The sequence below is a fragment of the Phyllostomus hastatus genome, unplaced genomic scaffold (genome assembly GCF_019186645.2).
Source record: "Phyllostomus hastatus isolate PE091 unplaced genomic scaffold, TTU_PhHast_1.1 phas_contig_62, whole genome shotgun sequence".
NCBI classification, from domain to species: domain Eukaryota; kingdom Metazoa; phylum Chordata; class Mammalia; order Chiroptera; family Phyllostomidae; genus Phyllostomus; species Phyllostomus hastatus.
The window spans coordinates 15,365,520-15,389,451 of NW_025333921.1; the positions used below are offsets into that span (position 1 = coordinate 15,365,520).

At 36.4% G+C, this 23,932-nt stretch overlaps 1 protein-coding gene across 5 annotated transcripts in view; it reads left to right on the plus strand.

The window, feature by feature from the left end:
* The window catches only part of LRRC49 (leucine rich repeat containing 49), a 159,917-nt gene that overhangs the window by 19,977 nt on the left and 116,008 nt on the right, over window positions 1-23,932 (plus strand). For 4 of the 5 annotated variants that reach the window (XM_045848719.1, XM_045848721.1, XM_045848720.1 and 1 more), the window contains one exon: window positions 12,090-12,233. In XM_045848719.1, coding sequence (XP_045704675.1) covers window positions 12,090-12,233 — 144 coding nt within the window. Of the gene's footprint in view, window positions 1-11,107; window positions 11,194-12,089; window positions 12,234-23,932 lie in introns of those variants that run through there. The other variant, XM_045848723.1, reaches the window with a different exon arrangement.

Sequence of the window (23,932 nt, forward strand, 5' to 3'; positions counted from 1 at the left end):
TTTAACTGAAATATTAAGCCTATTTATATAAGATTTGGTGACTTCTCACAGTAAATGATACATAAAGCATTCAAAGTTCTTATAATTATGATAATTTTGTTCCTTATTTTGTTTTTTATTAACTTATTTTTAGAATACACATTATCCAATCCCCACCCAAAAACTAGAACATGACTACTGCTTTTCTTCTACTTAGGTGTTCCTCCTTTATTTTGAAATAACCACTATTTTGGATTTCACATTTATCATTCCTTTATGAGTTATTTTCAGTTGGTTTTATTACATATATGTATGCCTGAATAATACATCATTTAGTAGCATTGTCTTTTAATTTAAAAAAAGGTATCCATGTTGTCATCTAGTTTTTGCTTTTCAAATACAATGTTATATTACTGGAATTCATCTTATTTTTTAAAGATTTAATTAATTTATTTATTTTAGATGGAGGGGATGGGAGGGAGAAAAAGAGGGAGAGAAACATCAGTGTGTGGTTGCCTCTTGTGCACCCCACACTGGGGACCTAGCCTGCAGTCCAGGCATGTGCCCTGACTGGGAATCGAACCAGCGACCCTTTGTTTTGCAGGTCAGCACTGAATCTACTGAGCCACACCAGCCAGGGCTGGAATTCATTTCTTTGATTGAGTAGCTGTAATTCATTCATTTTCACTGTTGTATGTTCTATGATGTGGTTAAACAAAACTTGTTTATCCAGTTTATTATTAGTAGACCTTTGGGTCATTTCCTTTTTTTTTTTTCCCTGCTTTGTTTCCTATTGGGAATAGTACTTTTGAGAATGTTCATGTACATGCTTCTTCCATATACCATATGTGCTCTACAGTATAGCTCTAGAAGTGAAATTGATGGGTTAGGTTATTTAAATATCTAACTTTAAAAGATAATGCCAAACTGATTTCCAAAGTGGTTGTGCCAGGTTATACTCCCAGTAGTACTACATAAATATCCTGTTACTTCACATCCTTTTCAACATTTGGAATTGTCAGGCTTCTTAATTTTTGCCCATTAAATTTTTATAGTGTCTCCTTGTTTCAATTTACATTTTCCTGGTAACTGTGTGATCTAGGCTCATTATTCTTGTATTCAGTCAGTCAGTTGTCTACCCCCATGTCTGTGTAATTTCTCTATCTGGTTTGCTTTGTCCCCCTCCCTGTTCTCATCTCCCAGAGCATCTGGGCCTTGTGTGAAGCATTTGCTCTTCCATTTAAATTTTAATCTTTGAAATGTGAGTATTTATTTAGGAATAGGTACCTGAGCAGAAGGTAAAGCTTTTCTTGAGCTGGTAAGCATACGTTCTGGGATGATCCAGGAGAACCTGCCTGTTCATGAACAAGATCTGCCACTGCCATTTGTAGTCAAGCAAGCGCAAGCAATCATACCTCAGTATGATCTCTCTAGGCTTTCTGACAGCTCTTAGTCCCAATCATTTTGGTAAAAAGCTAATGTGATTTTTAAAAACCTTCATAGATGTAGACTATTCCCATCTACCAGGTTCTGATCTTGTACAGCCACATCGGGGTGTCTGTCTGAGTGTGCACCTTACAGCACGGTGCTGGTACCCTGCTCTGCAGGCTGGTTAGTGTTCCTCTGGTAGAGGGGAAGTTACCCAGTTAGATGGTGGGGAAGGGGCAGAGGAATTAAAGAGTTTTGTGATGAGAAGAAAATAATATGTAAAAGAACTGAGACTAAAAGCAAATGGTTTTTTTTTTTTTTTACTGTTTGAGATTATAGCAGGTGTTGAGGAACTTTGAAAGATAAGGTAAGGTAAGAGAGGTAGGTAGAGGCCAGAGCTCTTTTATCTTGTGCCCAGGGGTCCCCATCGCCTGGGCCATGGACCCTTACCAGTTCAGTCTGGGCTTGCCAGTAGGAGGTGAATGGTGCACCAGCAAAAGAAGCTTCATTTGTATTTGCAGCCACTCCCCACGCCCACCTCCTGTGAGATCAGGCGGCAATAGATTCTCACAGGAGCACAAACTCAGCTGTGAACTGCGCATGCGAGGGAGCTGGGTTACATGCTCCTTAAGAGAATTGAATGCCTAATGGTCTGAGGTGGAGCTGAGGCGGTTATGCTAGCACTGAGAAGTGGCTGCAAATAGAGATTATCATTAGCAGAGAGGTTTGACTTCACAGAGACCATAATAAATCAGATGCTTGCAGACTCACATCAAAGCCCTATTGGTGAGTGGCAAGTGACAATTAGGCTACATCTGGTGACAGACTATAAAGCTGTCCTCCCCACACCCCCATGTGTGGAAAAATGTCTTTCATGAAACCAGTTTTGGTGCCAGAAAAGTTGGGGACTGCTGTTGTACCCACTATTTTAAAAACTATCCGTGGCTATAAGGGAAACATTTTATTGTAGAAATATTTTGTTAAGTTTATTTAAAAATGTATATATGAGAAATAAATATGTGGTTTTAACAATTCATAGGCATTGCCCAAGATCTGTAAGAGCACCTGATAAATGAGTAATGTATCATTTCACCTGTACATTATGTCTAGGAGTTATTTACCAGCCATTATGTGGGTGAAAGGTTCTCTGTTCCTTGTTAGATGACTTGTGTTATGTTTCTTACAATTTCAGCATATGTTTAGGATAGTCTGTGTATTAATATTAAACATCCAAACCACACAAATTATTTCTCAAGGATCTGTAATAAGAAGAAGGAAGTTTTAAATGAAAATCTGTGTTTTGTTTCGAAATATCTAAATCCAGTAAATAAAAATTTTGAGTATTTTGAAGCAAAAAACAGTCTTGGTGACCTTAGGTTTTTAAAAAGTCGGAAGATAAACTATTCAAGATGAAACAATGTCCAGCTCTATAAAAAATAGCATCAGGTAGTTAAACTAAAAGAAAATGACATGTATAATTTTTTTCTTTTGAAAATTCTGTTGGAAATAAAAATGATACCCAGTATACTTGTGGAAATGTATTTGATTTATGGATGTGAAAATGATCTGAGAAGAACTAGACTGGGGAATGGGACAAGATGGAAGGAGCTGAAACTGGAGACAGAACAGTTGACAGTCTTATCTAGTAATCTTGGTGAGAAGTAATAATGGCTTGATCTAAAGTAGTAGCGATAGGGACATGATAAGGGGGCAGACTGATAAATATTTAAAAGGTAGAAACATCAAGAGTTAGCATTGATTATATCTGAGAAGTGAAGAATGCAAAGGGATTGAGAGTTTGACTCTCAATTTCTGACCTAGATTTTGTCTGTTCTACTGGAATTTGTTCTCTTGGTAGACGTCTTCTTTAACAGGGATGCGGATGTGCTTCAGGAAGAATCCCTTCTTTCAGTGACATCTTTTCCTTCAGGGAAAGCTTGCCATTTCTGTGCTTGCTTGCCTGGAAGCATTTTACCCTTTTGGTATTGCTGAGTAGGTGGTTTTTATACAGACAGAGCAGTCTGGGTTACTCTTATTCAAAAACAAAGACTGGAGTGTTGAGCTCTTGGAAGGGCAGATAAAGTGCTTCCCAGCTAAGGTCAAGTTAAAGGAGTTCATCATCACCAAGGCCTTATTTGAAATGTTAAAGGGACTTACCTAAGAAAAAGAAGATCAAAACTATGAACAGTAAAATGACAAACTCACAACTATCGATGACTGAACCTAAAAAACAAAAACAAACTAAGCAAACAAGTAGAACAGAACAGAATCACATAAATGGAGATCACAGGGAGGGTTATCAGTGGGGAGGAGAAAGGGAGAGAATGGGGGAAAGGTACAGGGAATAAGAAATATAATTGGTAGGTACAAAATAGACAGGGGGTAGTTAAGAATACTATGGGAAATGGAGAAGCCAAAGAACTTATATGGACATGAACTAGGGAGAGGGGAATGCTAGAGGGAATGGGGGTACCAGGCAGAGGGGGATACTTGGAGAAAAAAGGAATGGGACTACTGTAATAGCATAGTCAATAAAATATGCTTAAAAAAAAGAAGCTCTATAGTCTGTCTGAGGACCCTCTCTCTGATCAGTGTGACCCATAATTCCTATCATCTCTTCTTGCTGTGGAGTTTATTAACTAATGAAGAACTATGCTCCGACCATATAAACACCCTTTGCCTGAAGTTTCAGTCATTGACTCTATGCTTATGACTTTGTGCATGACTAATGAGTAACAGACTGAAAGGAGCACCTAGGATTATTAGCAGAAGGGGGAAGGCACCCTATGCAGGTCACACAACAGCTACACCCCTTCATTCGCTGTATGTGTATCTCTCTTGAACTCAGAATAGTTTTATTTTACACATTTAAATACTGCTTTCTCAATTATGTTTGTTACATCTATGTTGTCTGTCTTCTATATTTTCATCTTATCTTTTATTCTTCCTATCTGTATTTTTTTCTTAGCATCTTAGAATAATATCTCCAGCTTATGCTGACATTAATTGGTTTTTTACAGTGTCTATTTTGCTTTTTGCTGATTTTATTCATTCCTAATTCTGTTACCTATTTATTTTTGAAATATTTTTATCTAAGTTTTATTATTTGGTTTTGGTTCTGTCATCTGCAATTACTGTAATACCTTTGTTTCTTCTTTTATAATTTTGTCTATTTTCATTTTACGTTAGCTATACCAACAATCTTAGACAAATTTTAAAGCATGATTGAATGTTACCTTTAATTATTGAATTTAACATAAGCATATATGGCTTTCTCCTCAAACCTATATGGAATCTAGATTATATTTCTTGAATGTAAGAGAAATAACAACATAGAAATTGCATTATAAATTGAAAAAGTTTTTTAGCTAACATCTGCTTTGAAGTATTAAATAAAAATTTTTAATAATACTGTGATGGCAGTACAGATGAGAAAATTAATCTCTAGTGATTGTGAAATTTGTTTTTTAATGTTCTGAAGAAAAGTGTTACGTACAGGACTCATTATTTTTTAACTATGTTACATTTAAAGATTGATAAAGTCCCCACAAGGACCCCTGCTTATTTCTGTGTCATGCCCTGCTTCAGCCCATTGTGCTGTGCTTGTGATAGAATCTACTGTAGAGTGGCTTCAAATCATGTTGCGCTCTCACCACCTCATGGATGTAGTTTTTATTTACCTCACCTTACTTGGTAGCTCGAATGCCTCTGCAGCAGTTCCGTACTTATGTGCACGTGCATACTCTGTGATTCTGACCCTTTTGTTCTAATCTAAACAGTTAGTGTCTGCTGATTTCATCCTGGCTAAACATTGTTTCCCCTCCTAAGCACTTCCACTAATAAAGAATATCTGCCCTCACCCTCTACTGGGGATCCTACTTAGTTGAATCCTTTCCAGACTCTTGACTGCTCTCAGGATGCTTCAGTATCAATGAAATTAGCAAGGGAACTTGGTATCATTTTTTTTCTTGCTTTCTCTTTCAGAGGACGGTCTTCCTGGGTCAAAACATTGTGAGCTAATGCCTTGGGCTCACAGTAAGTTTCTATTTGGCGGGTAGTACGTATACTTCTTGTCACCTTTGTGGGACCAGGCACAGTGTTAGGCACTTAGAGATGCCCCAAATGATGGACTTATTATTTGATAAAATTGACTTCAACTATTTTCTGTGTTCCTTTAGTTTTCTCAAGTTAAATGACTTCATATTATCTACAACAGAAGAAATTAGAAATAGATTTTAATTTTTTTAACTGAAGCCAGCTTTATTTTTTTAATTAAATTTATTGGGATGAGATTGGATAATAAGATTATGTAGGCTTCAGGTCTACATTTCTATGAAACATGATCTGTATATTTCACTGTGTGCCCTCCACCTAAAGTCACGTCATCTTCTGTCACCCTGTATTTGGCTTCCTTTACCCTTTAGTAGCAACCCCTCACCTCTCTTCTCTCTGGTAACCACCCTACTGTTGTCTGTGTCTGTGAGTTTCTGTTTTATATCCCACATATGAGTGAAATCATGTGGTTCTTAGCTTTTCCTGACTAATTTTCCTTAACATAATATTCTCAAGGTCCATTTATATTGTTGCAAATGGCAGTATTTCATCTTTTCTTATGGCTGAGTAGTACTCCATAGTATGTATGTATCCCATCTTCTTTATCTGATCATCTATCACAGGAGCCTTTGGTTGTCTCCATGTCTTGGTTGCCTTGTATAATGCTGCAGCGGACATGGGAGTACATATATCTTTGCAAGTAAATATTTTCAGTTTTGGGGGTAGATACCCAGAAGAAAGATTGTTGGGTCGTATGGTAACTCTATTCTTAATTTTTGGAAGAAACTCCATACTGTTTTCCATAGTGGCTGTACCAGTTTACACATTCCCACTAGCAGTGAAGGAGGGTTCCCTTTCCTCCACAACACCTTCCACAGTTGTTATTACTTGTCTTGTTGATATTGGCCATTCTAACAGGTATGAGGTGGTATTTCATTGTATTTTTGACTTGCATTTCCCTACTAGCTAGCAAAGTTGAGCATCTTTGCCTACATCTGTTGGTTGGTTGTGTATCTTCTTGGGAGAGGTGTCCATGTTCTCTATCCATTTTTTAATTGGGTTGTTTGTTTCGTGTTAAGATTTTTAAAAATGTATTTTGGATATTAACCCCTTGTCAGAGCCATTGTTTGCAAATATCTTCTCCCATTGGTTTGGTTGCCTTTTTGTCTTGTTGGCAGTTTCTTTTGTTGTGCAGAAGCTTTTACTTTGATATAGTCCCATTCATTTATTCTTGCCTTTACTTCCCTTGTCTTTAGGGTCAAATTCATAAAATGTTTTCTACGACCGTGTTCCATAAGTTTAGTATGTATGTTTTCTTCTATACATTTTATTGTTTCAGATCTTATATTTAGTTCTTTGATTTATTTTAAATTAATTTTTGTACATGGGGACAAATTGTAGTCTAGTTTTATTCTTTTGCATGTAGCCTTCTAATTTTCCCAGCACTATTTATTGAAGAGGCTTTCTTTTCTTCATTGTATGTTTTTGGCTCCATTGTTAAAAATTATTTGCCCATATATATGTGGGTTTATTTCTAGGCTCTCAATTTTGTTTCTTTTGTCTGTGGCCTGTTTTTCTGCCAGTAACATGCTGTTTTGATTATCATTGTTCTGTAGCATATTTGAAGTCAGGTAGTGTGATACCATCAGCTTTGTTATTTTTTTCTGAGGATTGCTTTGGCTATTTGGGGTCTTTCGTGGTTCCATATAAGTCTTGTGATTTTTTTCTATTTCTTTTTAAAATGCCATTGGGATTTTGATGGAATTTGCATTAAATCTGTATATTGCTTTGGGCAATATGGACATTTTAACTGTGTTGATCCTTCCAAGCCATGAATGTGGACTATGTTCCCATTCCACTGTGCCTTTTTCAACCTCTTTTAGTAATGCTTTGTAGTTTCCTGTATACAGATCCTTCACATCCTTTGTTAAGTTTATTCCTAGGTATTTTATTTTTGTTGCAATTGCAGAAGGCATTTTTTTCATTTCTTTTTCTGAAGTCTCATTGTTAGTATACAGGAATGCAGTGGATTTTTGTACACTGATTTTGTACAAATCCTGCAACTTCACCATATTTGTTTACTTTTTCTAGTTTTTTGGTGCAGCCTTTAGGGTGTGTGCTATATAAAATATCAAGTCAACTGTAAAAAGTGACACTTTTACTTCTTCATTCTCAATTTGGATGCCTTTTATTTGTTTCTCTTGCCTGACTGCTCTGGCTAGGACTTCCAGAACTATGTGGAGTAAGAGTGGAAAGAGTGGACAGATTTGTCTTGTTCCTGATTTTAGAGGAAAAGCTTCCGGTTTTTGACCATTGAGTATGATATTGGCTGAGGTTTAGTAATATATGACCTTTATTATGTTAAGATACTTTTCTTTCTGTAACTATTTTTATTGAGTGTTTTAATCATAAGTGGATGTTGTATCTTATCAGATGCTTTTTCTGCATCTGTTGATAAGATCATGTGATTTTTATCTTTTGTTTTGTTAATGTGTGATTACATTTATTGATTTGCATATGTTGAACCATCCTTATGCCCCTGGAATAAACCCCACTTGATTGTGATGTATTATTTTTTAATGTATTGTTGTATTTCATTTGCTAGCATTTAGCTAGGATTTTTGCATCAGTATTCATCAGAGATACTGGTTTGTAGTTTTCTTTTTTACCTTCATCATTGCCAGGTTTGGTATCAGGGTTATGTTTGTCACATAAAAAGCATTAGGACACATTACCTCTTCTTCAGCTTTTTGGAAGAGTTTGAGAAGGATGGGTATCAAACATTCATTCAGTGTTTGGTAGAATTTACTAGTGAAGCCATCTGTTCCTGGACTTTTATTTTTGGGGAAGGTTTTTGATGGTTGTTTCAATGTCCTTACTGTTTATCAGTCTATTTAGATTTTCCATTTCTTCATAATTCAGTTTAGGAAGGTTATATATTTCTAGAGACTCTTCCATTTCTTTTAGGTTATTGAATTTCGTGGCATATAATCCTTCATAGTACTCCAGTATTATCCTTTGTACATCTGTGATGTCTGTGGGAACTTAACCTCTTTCATTTCTGATTTTATGTTAGGCTTTTCTCATTTTTCCTTAGTCAGTCTAGTCAGGGGCTTGTCAATTTTATTAATCTTTTCAAAGAGCCAACTCTTTGTTGTATTAAATTTTTGTATAGTCTTTTTGTTCTCTTTTCATTCAGTTCTCTAAATTTTATTTTTCCTTTACTCTGCTGACTTTGGGTTGCTTCTGTTCTTCATATTCTAGTTCTTTAAGATGTAATGTTAGATTGTTTTGTTGAAATTTCTCTTGTTTCCTGAGCTAGGTCTGTGATGGTATAAACTTCCCTCTTATTACTGCTTTCACTGAATCCCAGAAGTTTTGATACTTTATATTGTCATTCTCATTTGTCTCTGTATATCTTTGATCTCAACTTTTATTTCTCCTTTGATCCAGTCCTTTTTTAGTAGTATGTTGTTTAATCACCACATATTTGTGTTTTTTAATTTCCTTTTTGTATTTGACTTCTAATTTCAAAGCATTGTTGTCAGAGAATATTCTTGGTATGATTTCAGTCTTGAATTTGTTGAGGCTAGTTTTGTGACTACACATATGGTCTATCCTTGCAAATATTCCATGTGCACTGGAGAAGAAATTATAATCTAATGTTCTGGGAAGAAGGGCTCTGTAAATGTCAGCTGTGTCCATGTGGTCTAATGTGTCATCTGAGGCCAATACTTCTTTATTGATTTTCTGTTTGGATGGTCTGTCTAGAGCTGTCAATGGAGTATTTATTTCCCCTACTCTGGTTGTGTTTTTGTCAGTTTCTCCTTTCAGTTCTGTTAGTAGTTGCTTTATATATTTTGGTGCTCCCTGATTGGGTGCATATATATTGAGAAGTGTCAGGTCTTCTTGATGTAGTGTCTCCTTTATCCTTATAAAATGTCCATCTTTTTCTCTTGTTACCTGTGTTATCTTGAAATTTATTCTGTCAAATATAAGCATGGCTTTACCTGCTTTTCTGCAGATACTATTTGCTTGGAGAATCATTTCTCACCCTTTTACTTTTAGTCTATCTTTGTCTTTGTGGTTTAAATGTGTCTCCTGAAGGCAGAATATGGTTTGTGTGTGTTTTTTTTAAACCCAGTCTGCTACTCTGTGCTTCTTTAGAGGTGAGTTTGGTCCATTTATATTTAAGGCAATTATTGATGTATGAGGATTTCCTGTAGCCATTTTATCCTTTGTTTTCTGGTAGTTCTGTGCCTCCATTGGTTCTTTATCTCTGTGTTTCTGTCTGTTGCTTTTATTTGTTGAAACTTCCTCTGTTTCATTTTTTTGAAGTTACATGTCTCAGTTTTTAGTTTTTTGTATGTGGTTACCATTAGGTTTATAAAAAAGAAAGTTTTATATGGGTATATACAGTATTCCTTTTTCTTTTGAATGCATCTAATCCCCATCCTCCTTTGCAAATTCAGACCTTTTCTCTCCTCTTCTTTTATGTTTTATTGCCACAAATTATCTCCGTTATGCTGTAAGTTTGTTGGTGATCTTACTTATAGTTTTGTGACTTTTTGTTCTTTGTTTCAAGTAGAATAACCCTCGAGTATTTTCTGCAATGGAAATTTTCTGGTGATGAATTCCCTCAGTTTCTGTATGTCCAGGAAAGTCTTTATTTCTCCTTCATATTTAAAGGATAACTTTGCTGGATATGTTATTCTTGGCTGGTAATTTCTCTCTCCCAACTTACAGAATTTCTGCTGAGAAGTCCAATAATAACCTAGTATACTCCCTTTCCTTTATAGATTACTTTCTTCTTTTCCCTGGCTGCCTTGAGAATTCTTTCTTTGTCATTAATTTTTGGCCATTCTAATATAGTGTGCCTTGGAGAAGGTTGTTTTGGATTGAGGTAATTAGGTGTTCTTTTTGCTTCTTGGATTCAAGGATCTAGCTATTTCCATATGTTTGGGAAGTTCTCATCAACTATTTGTTTAAACAAGCTGTTTCCTTCTCCCTTTCTTCTTCTTCTGGTATGCCTGTTATCCTTACATTGTGCTTTCTGATGGAGTCAGATAGTTCTTGTAGAGTTCTTTAATTTTTTGGTGCTCAAGTGTTTCTCTTTTTCCCTCTGTGTCATTTCTAGATTTCTTTCTTCTACCTGGTCAGCTATATTTCCTGTGCTCACTAGTTCATTCTTGATCTCTTTTATTGAGTTCTTCACCTCTAGAATTTCTATTTGGTTCTTTATTAAAGTTTCAGTTTTTTTGTAAAGTATTCTTTTTACTCATTGATTTGGTTCCAGAGTTCATGAAACTGCCTCTGTGTTTTCTTGCATCTCAGGTTGAGGTTTTCAGAACTGCAGTCTTGAATCCTTTGTCATTTAAATCACATATTTCTATGTCTTTAAGTTTATTTTCTGGAAAATTTTCCTTTTCTTTCTGAGCTGCCTTATTACCTTGGGTTAAGTCATGGTATTTGATGGATTCTTTTTCTGTCTAGGCATCTATGTGGGAGTGGAACTTCTCTAATAGATTGATGAGAGGTCTTTCTATTGTTTTCCAGTAGGTAGCACTGAATCAGAAGGTTTTGCTTATTTGTTTTTTTAGCTCTCTTGCACTTCTCTGGCATTTCAGATCTCTGCAGATTGGTAGAAAGTGGCTTGTGTTCCTTGGGAAGATGGAAGCCTCCCCTGTGAAGTGGTCATCTAGTCCCAGGGGACCAACCCAGGAGGGGAACCTGGTAGGTGATAGGGCTTCAAATCTGTGACATCCCACTGCTGTCCCCTGCAGCCATACACTGTCAGCAATGCAGCTTTGATGTGTGGTGGTAGGGTGAGCTGGGGGAACCTGGATGCCTCCTTTGTTGCTTTGTCCTTCCATCAAGGATGACCTAGACCTCTGTGGCACACCCAGGTGCCTCCACTAGATCCTGGGATTAGTCGCCGAGTTTTCCTGTGGCTCAGGGAAAGTGTTTCTGTAGCACTTGTTCTCAGGTTTGCAGATAATGTATTGTACTCTGCAATTGGACATGAGGGAAGGTGAGCTCTGGGAGGTTAAACGAAGTTAGCTGGATTTTGTGACCAACCATGAACCATGACTGCATCTCTGTGCTTTGTTACTGCAGGTCACTGGAGTAACATACTGCCCATTTCATACTGCCCATTTCTTCAGGAATGCTCTCTAAATCTCTTTTTTCCTTCCGGCTGAAGGAAATGCCATCCACAACCCTATTCCTCTTCTTTCCAGGCTGAGCCCCCCAGTGAGCTCTGGTATGCAGGGCTGTGTCTATGGCTCCTTCCAGCTGTTTTTCTTTCTTATCTCCCCAGTTTGGTTCACTCCCACTTGCCCACTTTTAGATGTTTCAATGCATGGATCTCTTAGACTTGTTTGTACTTTGAGCAGGGAATCCTTTGTTGAATTATAGCTGTTCGGACTGTTGATACTTAAAGGGGAGAGACCAAGGGGATCTCTAACACCACCATTCCTCTGACATCACTGAGTTGAGAAATAGGTTTTTCAGTGTCTTCATATAAACTTGTCCCTTAGTCCAATGGCTACATATTTTATTTTTGGGTTATTGTAACATACATGTCTGAGATTTGTGCCTACTAATCATCCCTTCCTCATTTTTAACAGATTACCAAAATCGAAAATGTCAATCATTTATGTGATTTGAGAGTTTTAAACCTTGCCAGGAACCTTTTAAGTCATGTTGATAACCTCAATGGGCTAAATTCACTAACTGAACTTAACCTGCGACACAATCAAATCACTTCTGTGGTGAGTATTGAAATGGAATCGATGTGTGTTTCCTGGCTTTTCTTTTAAGGAAATGAAATAAATGTTATAGCATTGCTTTATGCAAAGTAAGCAGTTGGGTAATTCTGATTTTTTTCCTGAATTTAAATTGTGGATATAATCATTAAGTTTTATAATTTTTTGATATGCGAAGTATTAGAGTGTTTTCCATTTAAAAAGGTAAATATAAAATTAAAAACAGAATAGATATATTATCAGTAAATGAATTAGCTTGTGTAAATGTATACTAAATCATTTCCTGTTTTGTCCTGAGTATAGAATTAATAAGAAGAAGGTTATAAATGATTGAAAGTTGTTGAATTATTATGCCAAGGAGGAAAAACTTAGGAGATTTAGGACTATGCAGACATGCATAAATATCATACCCTTTGCAGTTTTTAAAGAGGCAGCTTGGTGTAGTAGAAAGAATGTTGCCTAGGATATCAGAGGCCTAGTTCTAGTCTCAGCTTCATCTCTCATTACCTGTATGACCTTGGGTAAATCACTTTAACTGTGTAAGCCTCAGAGTACTTTTCTCTAAAATACAGATGTTGGGCTAGATTATTTCTGGGGTCCTTTTTGGCTTGCTGACTCTGAAAAAAGACCTAAAGATGGAAGAGAACTGGCTTATGAGCAGGAGGAAAAGGTTAGCACTGTTGGGACAAAAACTACAGAAAGGTGAGCTTGGAACTCTGAAGATAAACTTTGTCAGATTTATAGTTTTATTCAGGTTCAGCAACTAAGTAACAGCTCACACTCAGGTATTTTGTATTGGGCATACATGGGAAGAGCCCTAGAAATATGGCTTTCAGCTGTATGATGTGGTGCAGGCCAAGCAGACCTCTAATGATTAATAAAAATATCTTTTGTCCTTTTAACAAGTTTCCTTTGTTTACATGCAATAGAAAAACTATGTTAGGTTCTCTGTGGATACCATTTAAGCTCTTTCAAAGGTACAATCTAACTTAACTTTTTCAAGACATTGAGTTTCTTCATAAATAATTAAGCATTCCATAAGTGGTACACTTGAAAAAGCTGGGGACAGATGAAGTCTTACATCTAGGCCTCATTGTACAGACTGATTTCATTTTAAAGTTTTTACAGAAGATCTGAGCCACATAATGCTCATATCCCTTGAAATAATTTCAGGGGGCATTCTCCAGAGCATGGATTCTGTTCTCCCCAGATTGTATTTAAATACTGGGAATGGCTCATCTTCCAAGACAGGCAGATTGAGTTTGTCTGTTACATTGCTGAGTCTCTAGGAACTGCTCAGGCTGGACTTACTCTGTCCTCAAGATATTGGCTATGCATGGGAAGAGTCCAAAAAGTTTTGGTATAGTAGGTTACAGAAACCTATTGGCCCTGGCATTTTCCAGGCTGTATTTTGTCTTTCTCTTGGAAAGTGCATTATGCATATCCAGGAAATTGCTTACTAAGTTTCTTACTGAATGTCATGTCTAATCATTACTGTTACAGCCTAGGCAGCAGTGAATATCTTAGTGAAAGTGAAATTATAGTAATTTCTAAAAGTTGAAAACGCTATGTGTATGGCATCATTGTCATCATAATGAGTACTATGCATATTAATTTATAGGAAATTGTGAGTATACATGTAAGGATAAGTGAACCTTATCCAACTTTTATTTTTTCTTTTTCAAAGCATTATTTTTCTAATCTAAAAAAACCAAGAGACCTTTAAGTCTTAGGATTTCTTTCTTTCTTTTTCATTATCTCTTCTTTTCTCCAGGGTTGGTTATCACACCTAATTATTTTTGCTCTTTTATTTTCTTTCACGGTTTTTATTTTTCTCAGTGGCTGGTAATTCTTAAATGAAGATCATGTTAAGTAGTGGCTTGGTCTTTTTTTGCAGCTGAATAGGTCTTTTTAACATAACATCTCTCCCTAGAATGATCACTAGATTTGTGAGTTGCTGAATCTCACATACTGGCAGACTTTTCTTTTGAGTGAGTAGAAGAGAAAAGGCAATCTTACTCTGGATTAGAAAGACTCTTGCTGTTGGTAGAAGGACTTTGGTATCTTTTGTGCCAGGAGAACTGCCATTCCTTTTTCCCTCTGCTCCCACTGTAACAGTTATTAACCATCTCCGCAGACAAAACACCCACACACTCCATCCTTCCCGGACAGATTCTCTGTTTCGTTTAGACACAGCTCCTGAGTCTCCAGCTGAGGGTTTCCTCAGCCAGTTGCTCTGTATGTGGCTGTGTGTGTGTACCGCAGGGGTAGGGGTGGCCTGGGGGTGGAATGGGTGTCTTGGTATTCCAGGAATAGCTGTTGAGTAGACAGACCTTTAATTACACATCCATTTGACTAGTCACAATCAACCACAGGTCACACCTGCGCTTTACTGCCTCCAAGCATGGAGTAGAATGGCATTGTGCCCCAAAGGATTGCTGTCTTTGCAATGCATTATCTCTCTTTTGAGTTCTGAGCTGCAGTTTTCTCTGTTCAGGGTTATCTCTGAATTCATCCTGTCCGCTTTCTGGCTCCCTGAAATTTATCAAATGTTGCTCTTTTATTATAACTCTTGTTTTTATCATTTCCATGGATTTACTCATTTTGTGGTTATTTTGTTTTGTTTTGTGTTTGCTTCACCCATTGAATCTTGGAAAGGACATGAAACAAATATACTACCTTTTTCACCATCTGATAAGAAACATTCTCATTTTTTGATGTAGAAAAGTTATTCTTTGTTTATTGTAGTTAAATTCATTGATCTTGGAAATTTTATGAAATTTAAAACACGTGTCTTTTTAGACACCTTTTGGTGTCTTTTCCCTTATAAAAAGATCATAAAACATTTCAGGCATTCCCAAAAGAATCCACAAATCTACCCATCAACTTAATAAATAAAAATGTTTCACTATAATTGAGGCCTTCTCTGTAACCCTCCCCTAACACATTCCCTCCCTCCTTTGCAGAAGTACCACAGTTCTGAATTTGGTATGTATTCCCAGGCATATCTGTTTTTTCCCCATATATGTTTGCATCCCTAAGCAATATGAAGTAATTGTTTTGCATGCTTTTAAATGTTCTCTTAATGGTATCATCATACTGTATATATCTTCTTTTTAACATTTAATCTCCTTATATCCTCTTCAGCCCCTTAATCACTACACTGTTGCCCAAGTCCATGTTTCCTTTTTGCCCAATCCCTCCACCCCTTCACTTCCCCTCAAAGAGCGGTCATCCTGTTCTCTATATAGGAGTCTGTCCCTATTTTGCTTGTTAGTTCAGTTTGTTCATTAGATTCTATGTGTAAGTGCAGTTGTATGGTATCTGTCTTTCTCTGACCGGCTTATTTCACCTAGCATAATGTTATCCAGGTCCATCCATGCTGTCGCAAAGGGTAAAATTTTCCTGTTTTTTACAGTCAAGTAGTGTTTTTTGTGTAATGTCCCATAATTGTTTTACCCACCCATCTGCTTGGGCTGTGTCCATATCTTGGCAATTTTAAGTAACACTGCAATGAACATAGGGGTGCTTATTTTCTTTCGAATTAGTGTTTTGGGTTCCTTCATATGTGTTCCTAGAAGTGGAATCACTGGATCAAAAGACTGTCCATTTTTAATTTTATCAGGTATCTCCACACTGCTTTCCACAGTGGCTGCACCAGCCTGCATTCCCACCAACAGTGCAAAAGGTTCCCCTTTCTCCACGGCCTCGCCAGCACTTGTTGTTTGTTGATTTATTGACGATGGCCATTCTGGCAGGTGTGAGGTGATATGTCACTATGGTTTTAATTTGCATTTTTCTGATGATTAGTGATGTTGAGCATCTTTTTATATGTCTATTGGCCATCTATCTGTATGTCCTCTTTGAAGAAATGTCTGTTCAGGTCCTTTGCCCATTTTTTAACTGGGTTGTTTGTTTTTTTTGTGTTGAGTTTTGTAAGTTCTTTGTGAATTTTGAATATTAACCCCTTAAGAGATGTATTGGCAAATATGTTTTCCCATTCTATGGGTTATCTTTTTATTTTTTTGATGATTTCCTTTGCTGTGTAAAAACTTTGTAGTTTGATATAGCCCCATTTATTTATTTTTTCTTTTGTTTCCCTTGCCTGGGAAGATACATCTGATAAAATACTTATATAAGCATTGTCTGAGATTTTGCTGCCTATGTTTTCTTATAGGATTTTAATGGTTTAGTGTCTAACATTTAAGTCTTTAATCCATTTAAAATTTATTCTTTTGTGCGGTATAAGAACATGGTCTAATTCCAATTTTCTGCACCAGTTTTCCCAACACTGTTCATTGAATAAAGAGTCTTTAGGCTATTGTATGTGCTTGCTTACTCTGTTGAATATTAATTGACTGTACAGGTGTGGGTTTATTTCTGGGCTCTGTATTCTGCTCCATTGATCTTTGTGTCTGTTTTGATGCCAATACCATGGTGTTTTGATTACCATGGCCTTATAGTATAGTTTGATATTAGGTAGTCTGATTCCTCTAACTTTCTTCTTCTTTCTCAGGATTGCTATTGCTATGCAGGGCCTTTTGTGGTTCCAAATAAATTTCTGAAATATTTGTTCTAGTTCCGTGAAATATGACATTAGAATCTTGATAAGCATTGCATTGAATCTATAGATTGCTTTGGGTAGCATGGACATTTTAATGATGTTAATTCTTCCTATTCATGAACACAGTATGTTTTTCCACTTATTTGCATCTTCTTCAGTGTCTTACAGTTTTTTGGGTACAGGTCTTTTAATCCCTGGTTAGGTTTATTCCTAAGTATTTTATTCTTTTTGAAACAACTGTGAATGGGATTGTCTCCTTAATTTCCTTTTCTGTTAGTTCATTGTTGGCATATAAAAATGCAACTGATTTCTGGATACTAATTTTGTATCCTGCTATTTCCCTGAATTCATTTATCAGTTCTAGTGGTTTCTTGGTAGAATCTTTGGGTTTTTTTTATGTACAGTATCATGTCATCTGCAAATAAAGACAGTTTTACCTCTTGCTTTCCAAATTGGATGTCTTTTATTTCTTCTTCTTGTCTGATTGCTATGGCTAGGACTTTCACTACTACTATGTTGAATAAGAGAGGTGAAAGCAAACATCCCTGTCTTGTTCCCAACTTTAAGGGGAACACTTGTAGTTTTTATCTGTTGAGTATGATGCTAGCAGTGGGTTTGTCATATATGGTCTTTCTTATGTTTGGGTATCTTCTTCGTATTCCCACTTTGCTGAGAGGCGCTTTTTTTTTGTCATAAATGGGTGCTCGATTTTATCAAATGCTTTTTCTACATCTATTGATATTGTCATGTGGTTTTTATCCTTCATTTTATTAATGTTGAATCACATTTATTGATTTATGAATGTTGTTCCAAACTTGTATTACCAGGATAAATCCCACTTAATCATGGCATATGATCTTTTAAATGCACTTCTGTATTAAGTTTGCTAAAATTTTGTTGAGGATTTTAGCATCTATGTTCATCAGGGATGTTGGCCTATAATATTCTGTCTTTGTAGCGTCTTTTTCTGGTTTTGGATTAGAGTAACTCTGACCTTGTAAAATGAGCTTGAGAGCCTTCCCTCCTCTGTAACTTTTTTGAAATAGATTGAGAAGGAGAGGGGTTAGTTCTGCTTGGAATGTTTGGTAAAATTTGTTTGTTGGGAGTTTTTTGATTACTGCCTCAATTTCACTAGGTGTAATCTGCCTATTCAGAATCTCTGATTCTTCCTGATTTAGTTTTGGAAGATTGTATGTTTCTAGGAATTTATCCATTTCATCCATGCTGTCCAGTTCTTTGGCATATAGTTTTTCACAATATTTTCTTACAATCCTTTGTATTTCTTTGGTGTCAGTTATTTCTCCTCTTTCATTTCTGATTTTATTTATTTGGGTCCTCTCTTTTTTTTCTTAATGAATCTGGCTAGAGGTTTGTCAATATTGTTTATCTTTCAAAGAACCAGCTGTTAATACTCATTGATCTTTTGTATGGTTTTTTTTTTTTTAGACTCTGTTTCATTTCTGCTCTTGTCTTTTATTATTTCCTTCCTTCTACTCACTTTGGGCTTTGTTTTTTGTTCTTTTTCAGGGTCCTTTAAGTGTGAGATTAGATTGTTTATTTGAACTTTTTCTTGTTTTTAGAGATAGGCCTGTAATGCTATGAATTTCCCTCTTAGGATTGATTTCTCAGTGCCCCGAGATTTTGATTATTGTATCCTCATTTTCATTTGTTTCAAGGTATCTTTTGATTATTTCCTTGATATCATTGTTGATCCATTCATTATTTAATAAAATTTTTTTTTAGCTTCCATGTCTTTGTGTGCTTTTCAGTGTTTTTGTGATTGATTTCTAGTTTCATAGTATTATGGTCAGAGAAGATGCTTAATTTGGTTTCAAACTTCTTAAATTTTGGGGGACTTGTTTTGTGTTCTAACATGTCTATCCTAGAAAATGTTCCATGTGTACTTGAAAAGTTTGTATATTCTGCTGCTGGGGTGAAATGCTCTGAAGATATCAATTAGATCCATTACTCTAGTGTGTCATTTAAGGCCATTGTCTCCTTGTTGATTTTCTGTTGGGAAGATCTATCCATTGATGTCAGTGGTTTGTTAAAATCCCTGAGTATGACTGTATTTCTGTAAATTTCTCCCTTTATGTTCTTCAGGATTTGCTTCACGTATTTAGGAGCTCCTGTGTTGGGTGTGTAAATGCTTACTAGACTTATATCCTCTTGTTGGATTATTCCCTTTTTTATTATGTTATGTCCTCGTTTGTCTCGTAAACAATTTACATTTAAGGGGATTTTGATAGATGCATACTTAATGCTGTTTTATTGTTAGGTAAAATGTTTTCCTGTTTTTTTTCTTTCTCTTTTTCTTCTTAAATTAAACCCTTTAACATGTGTTACAGTACTGGTTTGGTGTTAACAAACACTTTTCACTTTTTCCTATCTAGGAAGCTCCTTATTTCTCTTTGGATTTTAAATAGTAGCCCTCCTAGGTAAAGTAGCCTTGGTTATAGTTCCTTGCTTTTCATCATCTTGACTATTTCACACCACTTCCTTATGGCCTGAAATATTTCTGTTAAGAAATCAGATGACAGTCTGATTGGTGCTCCCTTGTATGTAACTATGTTCTTTTTTTCTTGTGTCTTTTAGGATTCTCTCCTTGTCTATAAGCCTTGTCATTTTAATTATGATGTGTCTTGGTGTAGGCATCTTTGGGCTAACTTGTTTGGGAGTCTCTGTGCTTCCTGGACTTGTGTGTCTTTTTCTTTCATTAGATTAGGGAAGTTTTTGGTCATTATATCTTCAAATAGATTCTCAATACCTTGCTTACTCCTTCTTCTGGTATTCCCATGATGCAGATGTTGTTATGATTCATGTTGTCCAAAATGTTTCTTAAGCTCTCCTCATTTATTAAAATTCTTTTTTTCTTTTTCATGTTCTGCCTGGGTGTTTTTTTCTACATTGTCTTCCAAATCACTGATTTGATCCTTTGCTTCATCTAACCCACTGTTTATTCCTTGCAGTGTATAATTTATTTCAGTTATTGCATTCTTTATTTCTTGTCTTTTTTTGTGGATTCTATGTCTCCTTTCATGCTATTGAATATCCTTATAATTATTACTTTAAATTATCCGATAAGTTGCTTGCCTCCATTTCATCTAGTTCTTCTGCAGAATTCTCTTGTTCTTTAATTTGGGGTCTGTTTCTTTGTCTTCCGATTTTGGCTACCTTTTTGTGTTTGTTTCTGTGTATTAGGTAGATCTGCAAAGACTCTGGTGCAGACCTTTGTCAGATGCTGATTGTAACTAGCCCTGGACAACCTGTTTGGAGCTATCAGCAATGCACAGCTTGTGGCTGCCTCTGATGGGCCTGTGTGCAGAAAGAATCAGGCTGCACACCAAGGCCAGATTTTATCAGCTCCGGGCTTAAGGGAGGGTGAGCTACAGCCTTGAAGCTTCCAGAGATCTGCCTTGGTTGTTAGTGATATAGCCTCAAGCTGTACTCAGCAGCCTAGCTTAAGCTCTACAGGTTGGGGCAGAGTAATTCCTGTGGGCAGGGCTGTTGCTTTCCCTCAGGCTGATGCCTCTTGGAGGGGAGTGCTCTGCCTCAGAAAGTTGGCTCCTACAGTATGGGGAGTGACTCAGCACAGAGACCCTGGCAGTTCTGTCTCCAGAGCCACTGGCCCCAGACTCTTCTCATGTGTCTCTAGTCCACTCTGCCCTTCTTTTACCAGAGCCCAGGGTAAGTGGCTGCAAACAGGATTTTGTGCATTGGCCCTTTTTGAAGTTCTCTGTGTCTCCAGCCATTTCTCCTCAGCAGAGAGAAACTTGAGGGCTTTTCACAGGTGGATGTTATCTGGGTTCCTTTCCCAGCTCTGGTGCTTTCGGCTAGGGAGCCCAACTTATGGTTTAGACCCCGCACTTCTCAAGGGGAACCACCCAGCTTGTGCAATATTTCTCTGGAATTCTAACTGCCCACTGTGGGAGCCCAGCCAGCCCTGTCATGACTCTACTCTCCCTGACAGTCATATTGTGGTAAAGTGGCTTGTTCTATTTGTCAGTAGTTACAAGGCTTCTTTTCAGCTAGTGTCCAGTTGGTTATTCAGGATAATTTCTTTACACTTTAGTTCTAATTCCAGATTGGTCCTAGGAGAAGGTTAGTGTAGCTTCCACTTATTCCTCTGCCATCTTGTGTCCTGCACATATCTTCTGTAAGTTGCTTTTATTAACATTACACTTTGAGATTTATGTATGTTGATACCTGTAGATCTGGTTCACTATTATAACTAAATATTCATTCTCCTATTTACAGACAGTAATATTTCTTATTTTTTATTATTAAGAGTGGCATGAATAACTTTCTTACATGTCTTTTTAACATATATATAATAATTTCTCTAGTCAGTGACTTTCAGACATTTTTTAGTCATAATCTATGGTAATAAATAAGATTTATACAGAAACCCAATTATTAAATACATATTTATATGAGTACATTATAAATAATATAAACAGGAATTCTTTTGAAACTATACCTACCCTTAATGTAATTTGTTCTGGTATAGCCTATTTGATTCTATTGTATCTGATTAAAAAATATTGGTCTCAAAAAAGGATGTTGGTGTCAACCTACTGAATTGATTTCTCGAACAATGAAAAATTGGTTGCAACCTGCATTTGAACAACAATGCTCAATGGTGGATACTTGGGAGAAGCTCACTGTGTGCCAGGATTGTGCACGTTATTTCTCTTTATCAGATATCTCCAAGTTTTTCCCAAGGTGGTGATACCAAATTACAATCCCATCAGCATAACCTGAGAATTCCTTTAACTTCACATCTTTGGTGACACTTGATGCTGTTAGACCTTTTTATTTTTGCCAGTCTTTTAACTATGACATTGTATTGCATTGAGGTTTTATTTTGAATTTCCAGTGAGGTTGAATGCCTTCCATTTTATTTTCTTTTTTGATATTGAGATTGCCTCTATTCTGAATAGCTCTATTCTTTGACCATTGTAAAAATGCTTTTTTTCCTTTCCCAGTTGGTAAAGAAACATTTCTTTTGGTTTTGTCTTTTGAGGAACAGTAGTAAAAATCATCAAAAATTTTCTTTATTGTTTTGGATTTTGTTTGTTTGTTTGTTTGAAAAATTCTCCTTTATAAGCTGCAGACATAAAGACATTTTTCTATATTGTCTAACAAAAGTTTGAAAGTTGTTTTTCATATGCAGGTGTTTCATCTATTTGGAATTGATTTTTAGCTGTAATGTGAAGTTGAAATCCAATTTCATTTTTTTTCTCATTTATTTAAAAGTGAATTTTTTCTGTCTTTCCCTCTTTCCTTGGTAGTGTTTCCCTTTAACAAAATAAATATCTACATGTGAATGGTTGGTGCCTGACCTCCCTGGCCTGTTTAACTGATATATATCCATGTTTCAGTATAACAACACTCTCTTAATAATTGTAACTTTCTATTATGTTCTAGGAGCTAGTAAAACAAGGCCCCCAATCTTCCTTTTTCTTCCCTTTCCTTCCTTTCCCAAGCTAACTTCCTTTCTTCCTTATTTTCAAAAATCATCTTGGTCCTTTTATCTTCTGTATACATTCTAGAAATAGCAGGAAAAGTTTCATGCATAATCCTACTGGTCTGTTTAGAATATCTTTGAATTTGAAAACAGTTACTTTTTTATGATGTTGAGCCTTCAATATCATAATATGAACATGTCATTAATATGAATGACAATGTTAAGACAGCACATCTCTCAGTTCATTTATGTCTCATTATGGTTTTATGCTTTTCTCCATAGAAAACTTGTTTTTTGTTTCATTTTGTTTAGACTTCCTTTTTATTTATGTATTTTATTGATGATGTTATTACACTTGTCCCATTTCCCCCCTTTATTCTCCTCCACACCCCCTCCCACCCACATTTCCCCCCTTTAGTTTATGTCCATGGGCCATATATATAAGTTCTTTGGCTTCTACACTTTCTATACTATTCTTAACCTACCCCTGTCTATTTTCTACCTACCATTTATGCTACTTATTCTCTGTACCTTTTCCCCTCTCTCTCCCACTCTGACTCCCCTCTGATAACCCTCCATGTGGTCTTCATTTCTGTAATTCTGATCCTGTTCTAGTTGTTTGCTTAGTTTGTTTTTATTTTAGGTGTGGTTGTTAATAACTGTGAGTTTGTTGCCATTTTACTGTTCATAGTTTTGATCTTCTTTTTCTTAGATAAGTTCCTTTAACATTTCATATAATAAGGGCTGGGTGATGATGAACTCCTTTAACTTGACCTTATCTGGGAAGCCTTTATCTGCCCTTCATTCTAAATGATAGCTTTGCTGAATAGAATAATCTTGGATGTAGGTCCTTGCCTTTCATGACTTGGAATACTTCTTTGCAGCCCCTTCTTGCCCTCAAGGTTTCTTTTGAGAAATCAGCTGACAGTCTGATGGGAACTCCTTTGTAGGTAACTGTCTCCTTTCCTCTTGCTGCTTCTAACATTCTCTCCTTATCTTTATTCTTGGGTAATGTAATTCTGATGTGCCTTGTTGTGTGCTTCCTTGGGTCCAACTTCTTTGGGATTCTCTGAGCTACGTGGACTTCCTGGAAGTCTTTCCTTTGTCAGATTGGGGAAGTTTTCCTTCATTATTTGTTCAAATAAGTTTTCAATCTGTTGGTCTTCCTCTTCTCCTTCTGGCACCCTTGTGATTCAGATGTTGGAACATTTAAAGATGTCCTGGAAGTTCCTAAGCCTCTCCTCATTTTTTCGAATTGTTTCCTCATTCTTTTCTGGTTGAATGTTTCTTTCTTCCTTGTGGTCCATGCTGTTGATTTGAGTTCCAGTTTCCTTCCCATCACTGTTGGTTCCCTGTACATTTTCTTTTATTTCACTTAGCATAGCCTTCATTTTTTCATCTAATTTGTGACCATATTCAATCAATTCTGTGAGCACCCAGATAACTAGTGTTTTGAACTGTCCATCTGATAGGTTGGCAATCCTTCGTCGCTTAGTTATATTTTTTCTGGTGCTTTGATCTGTTCTTTCATTTGGGCCATATATTTTTCTCTTGGTGTGCCTGTTATGTAGTAAGGGGCGGAGCCTTAGGTGTTACCAGGGCAGGACAAACTACATTGCATTGTGACGTTGTATATGGGGTAGGAGTCCAAGAGGGAACAATGGTGCTTGC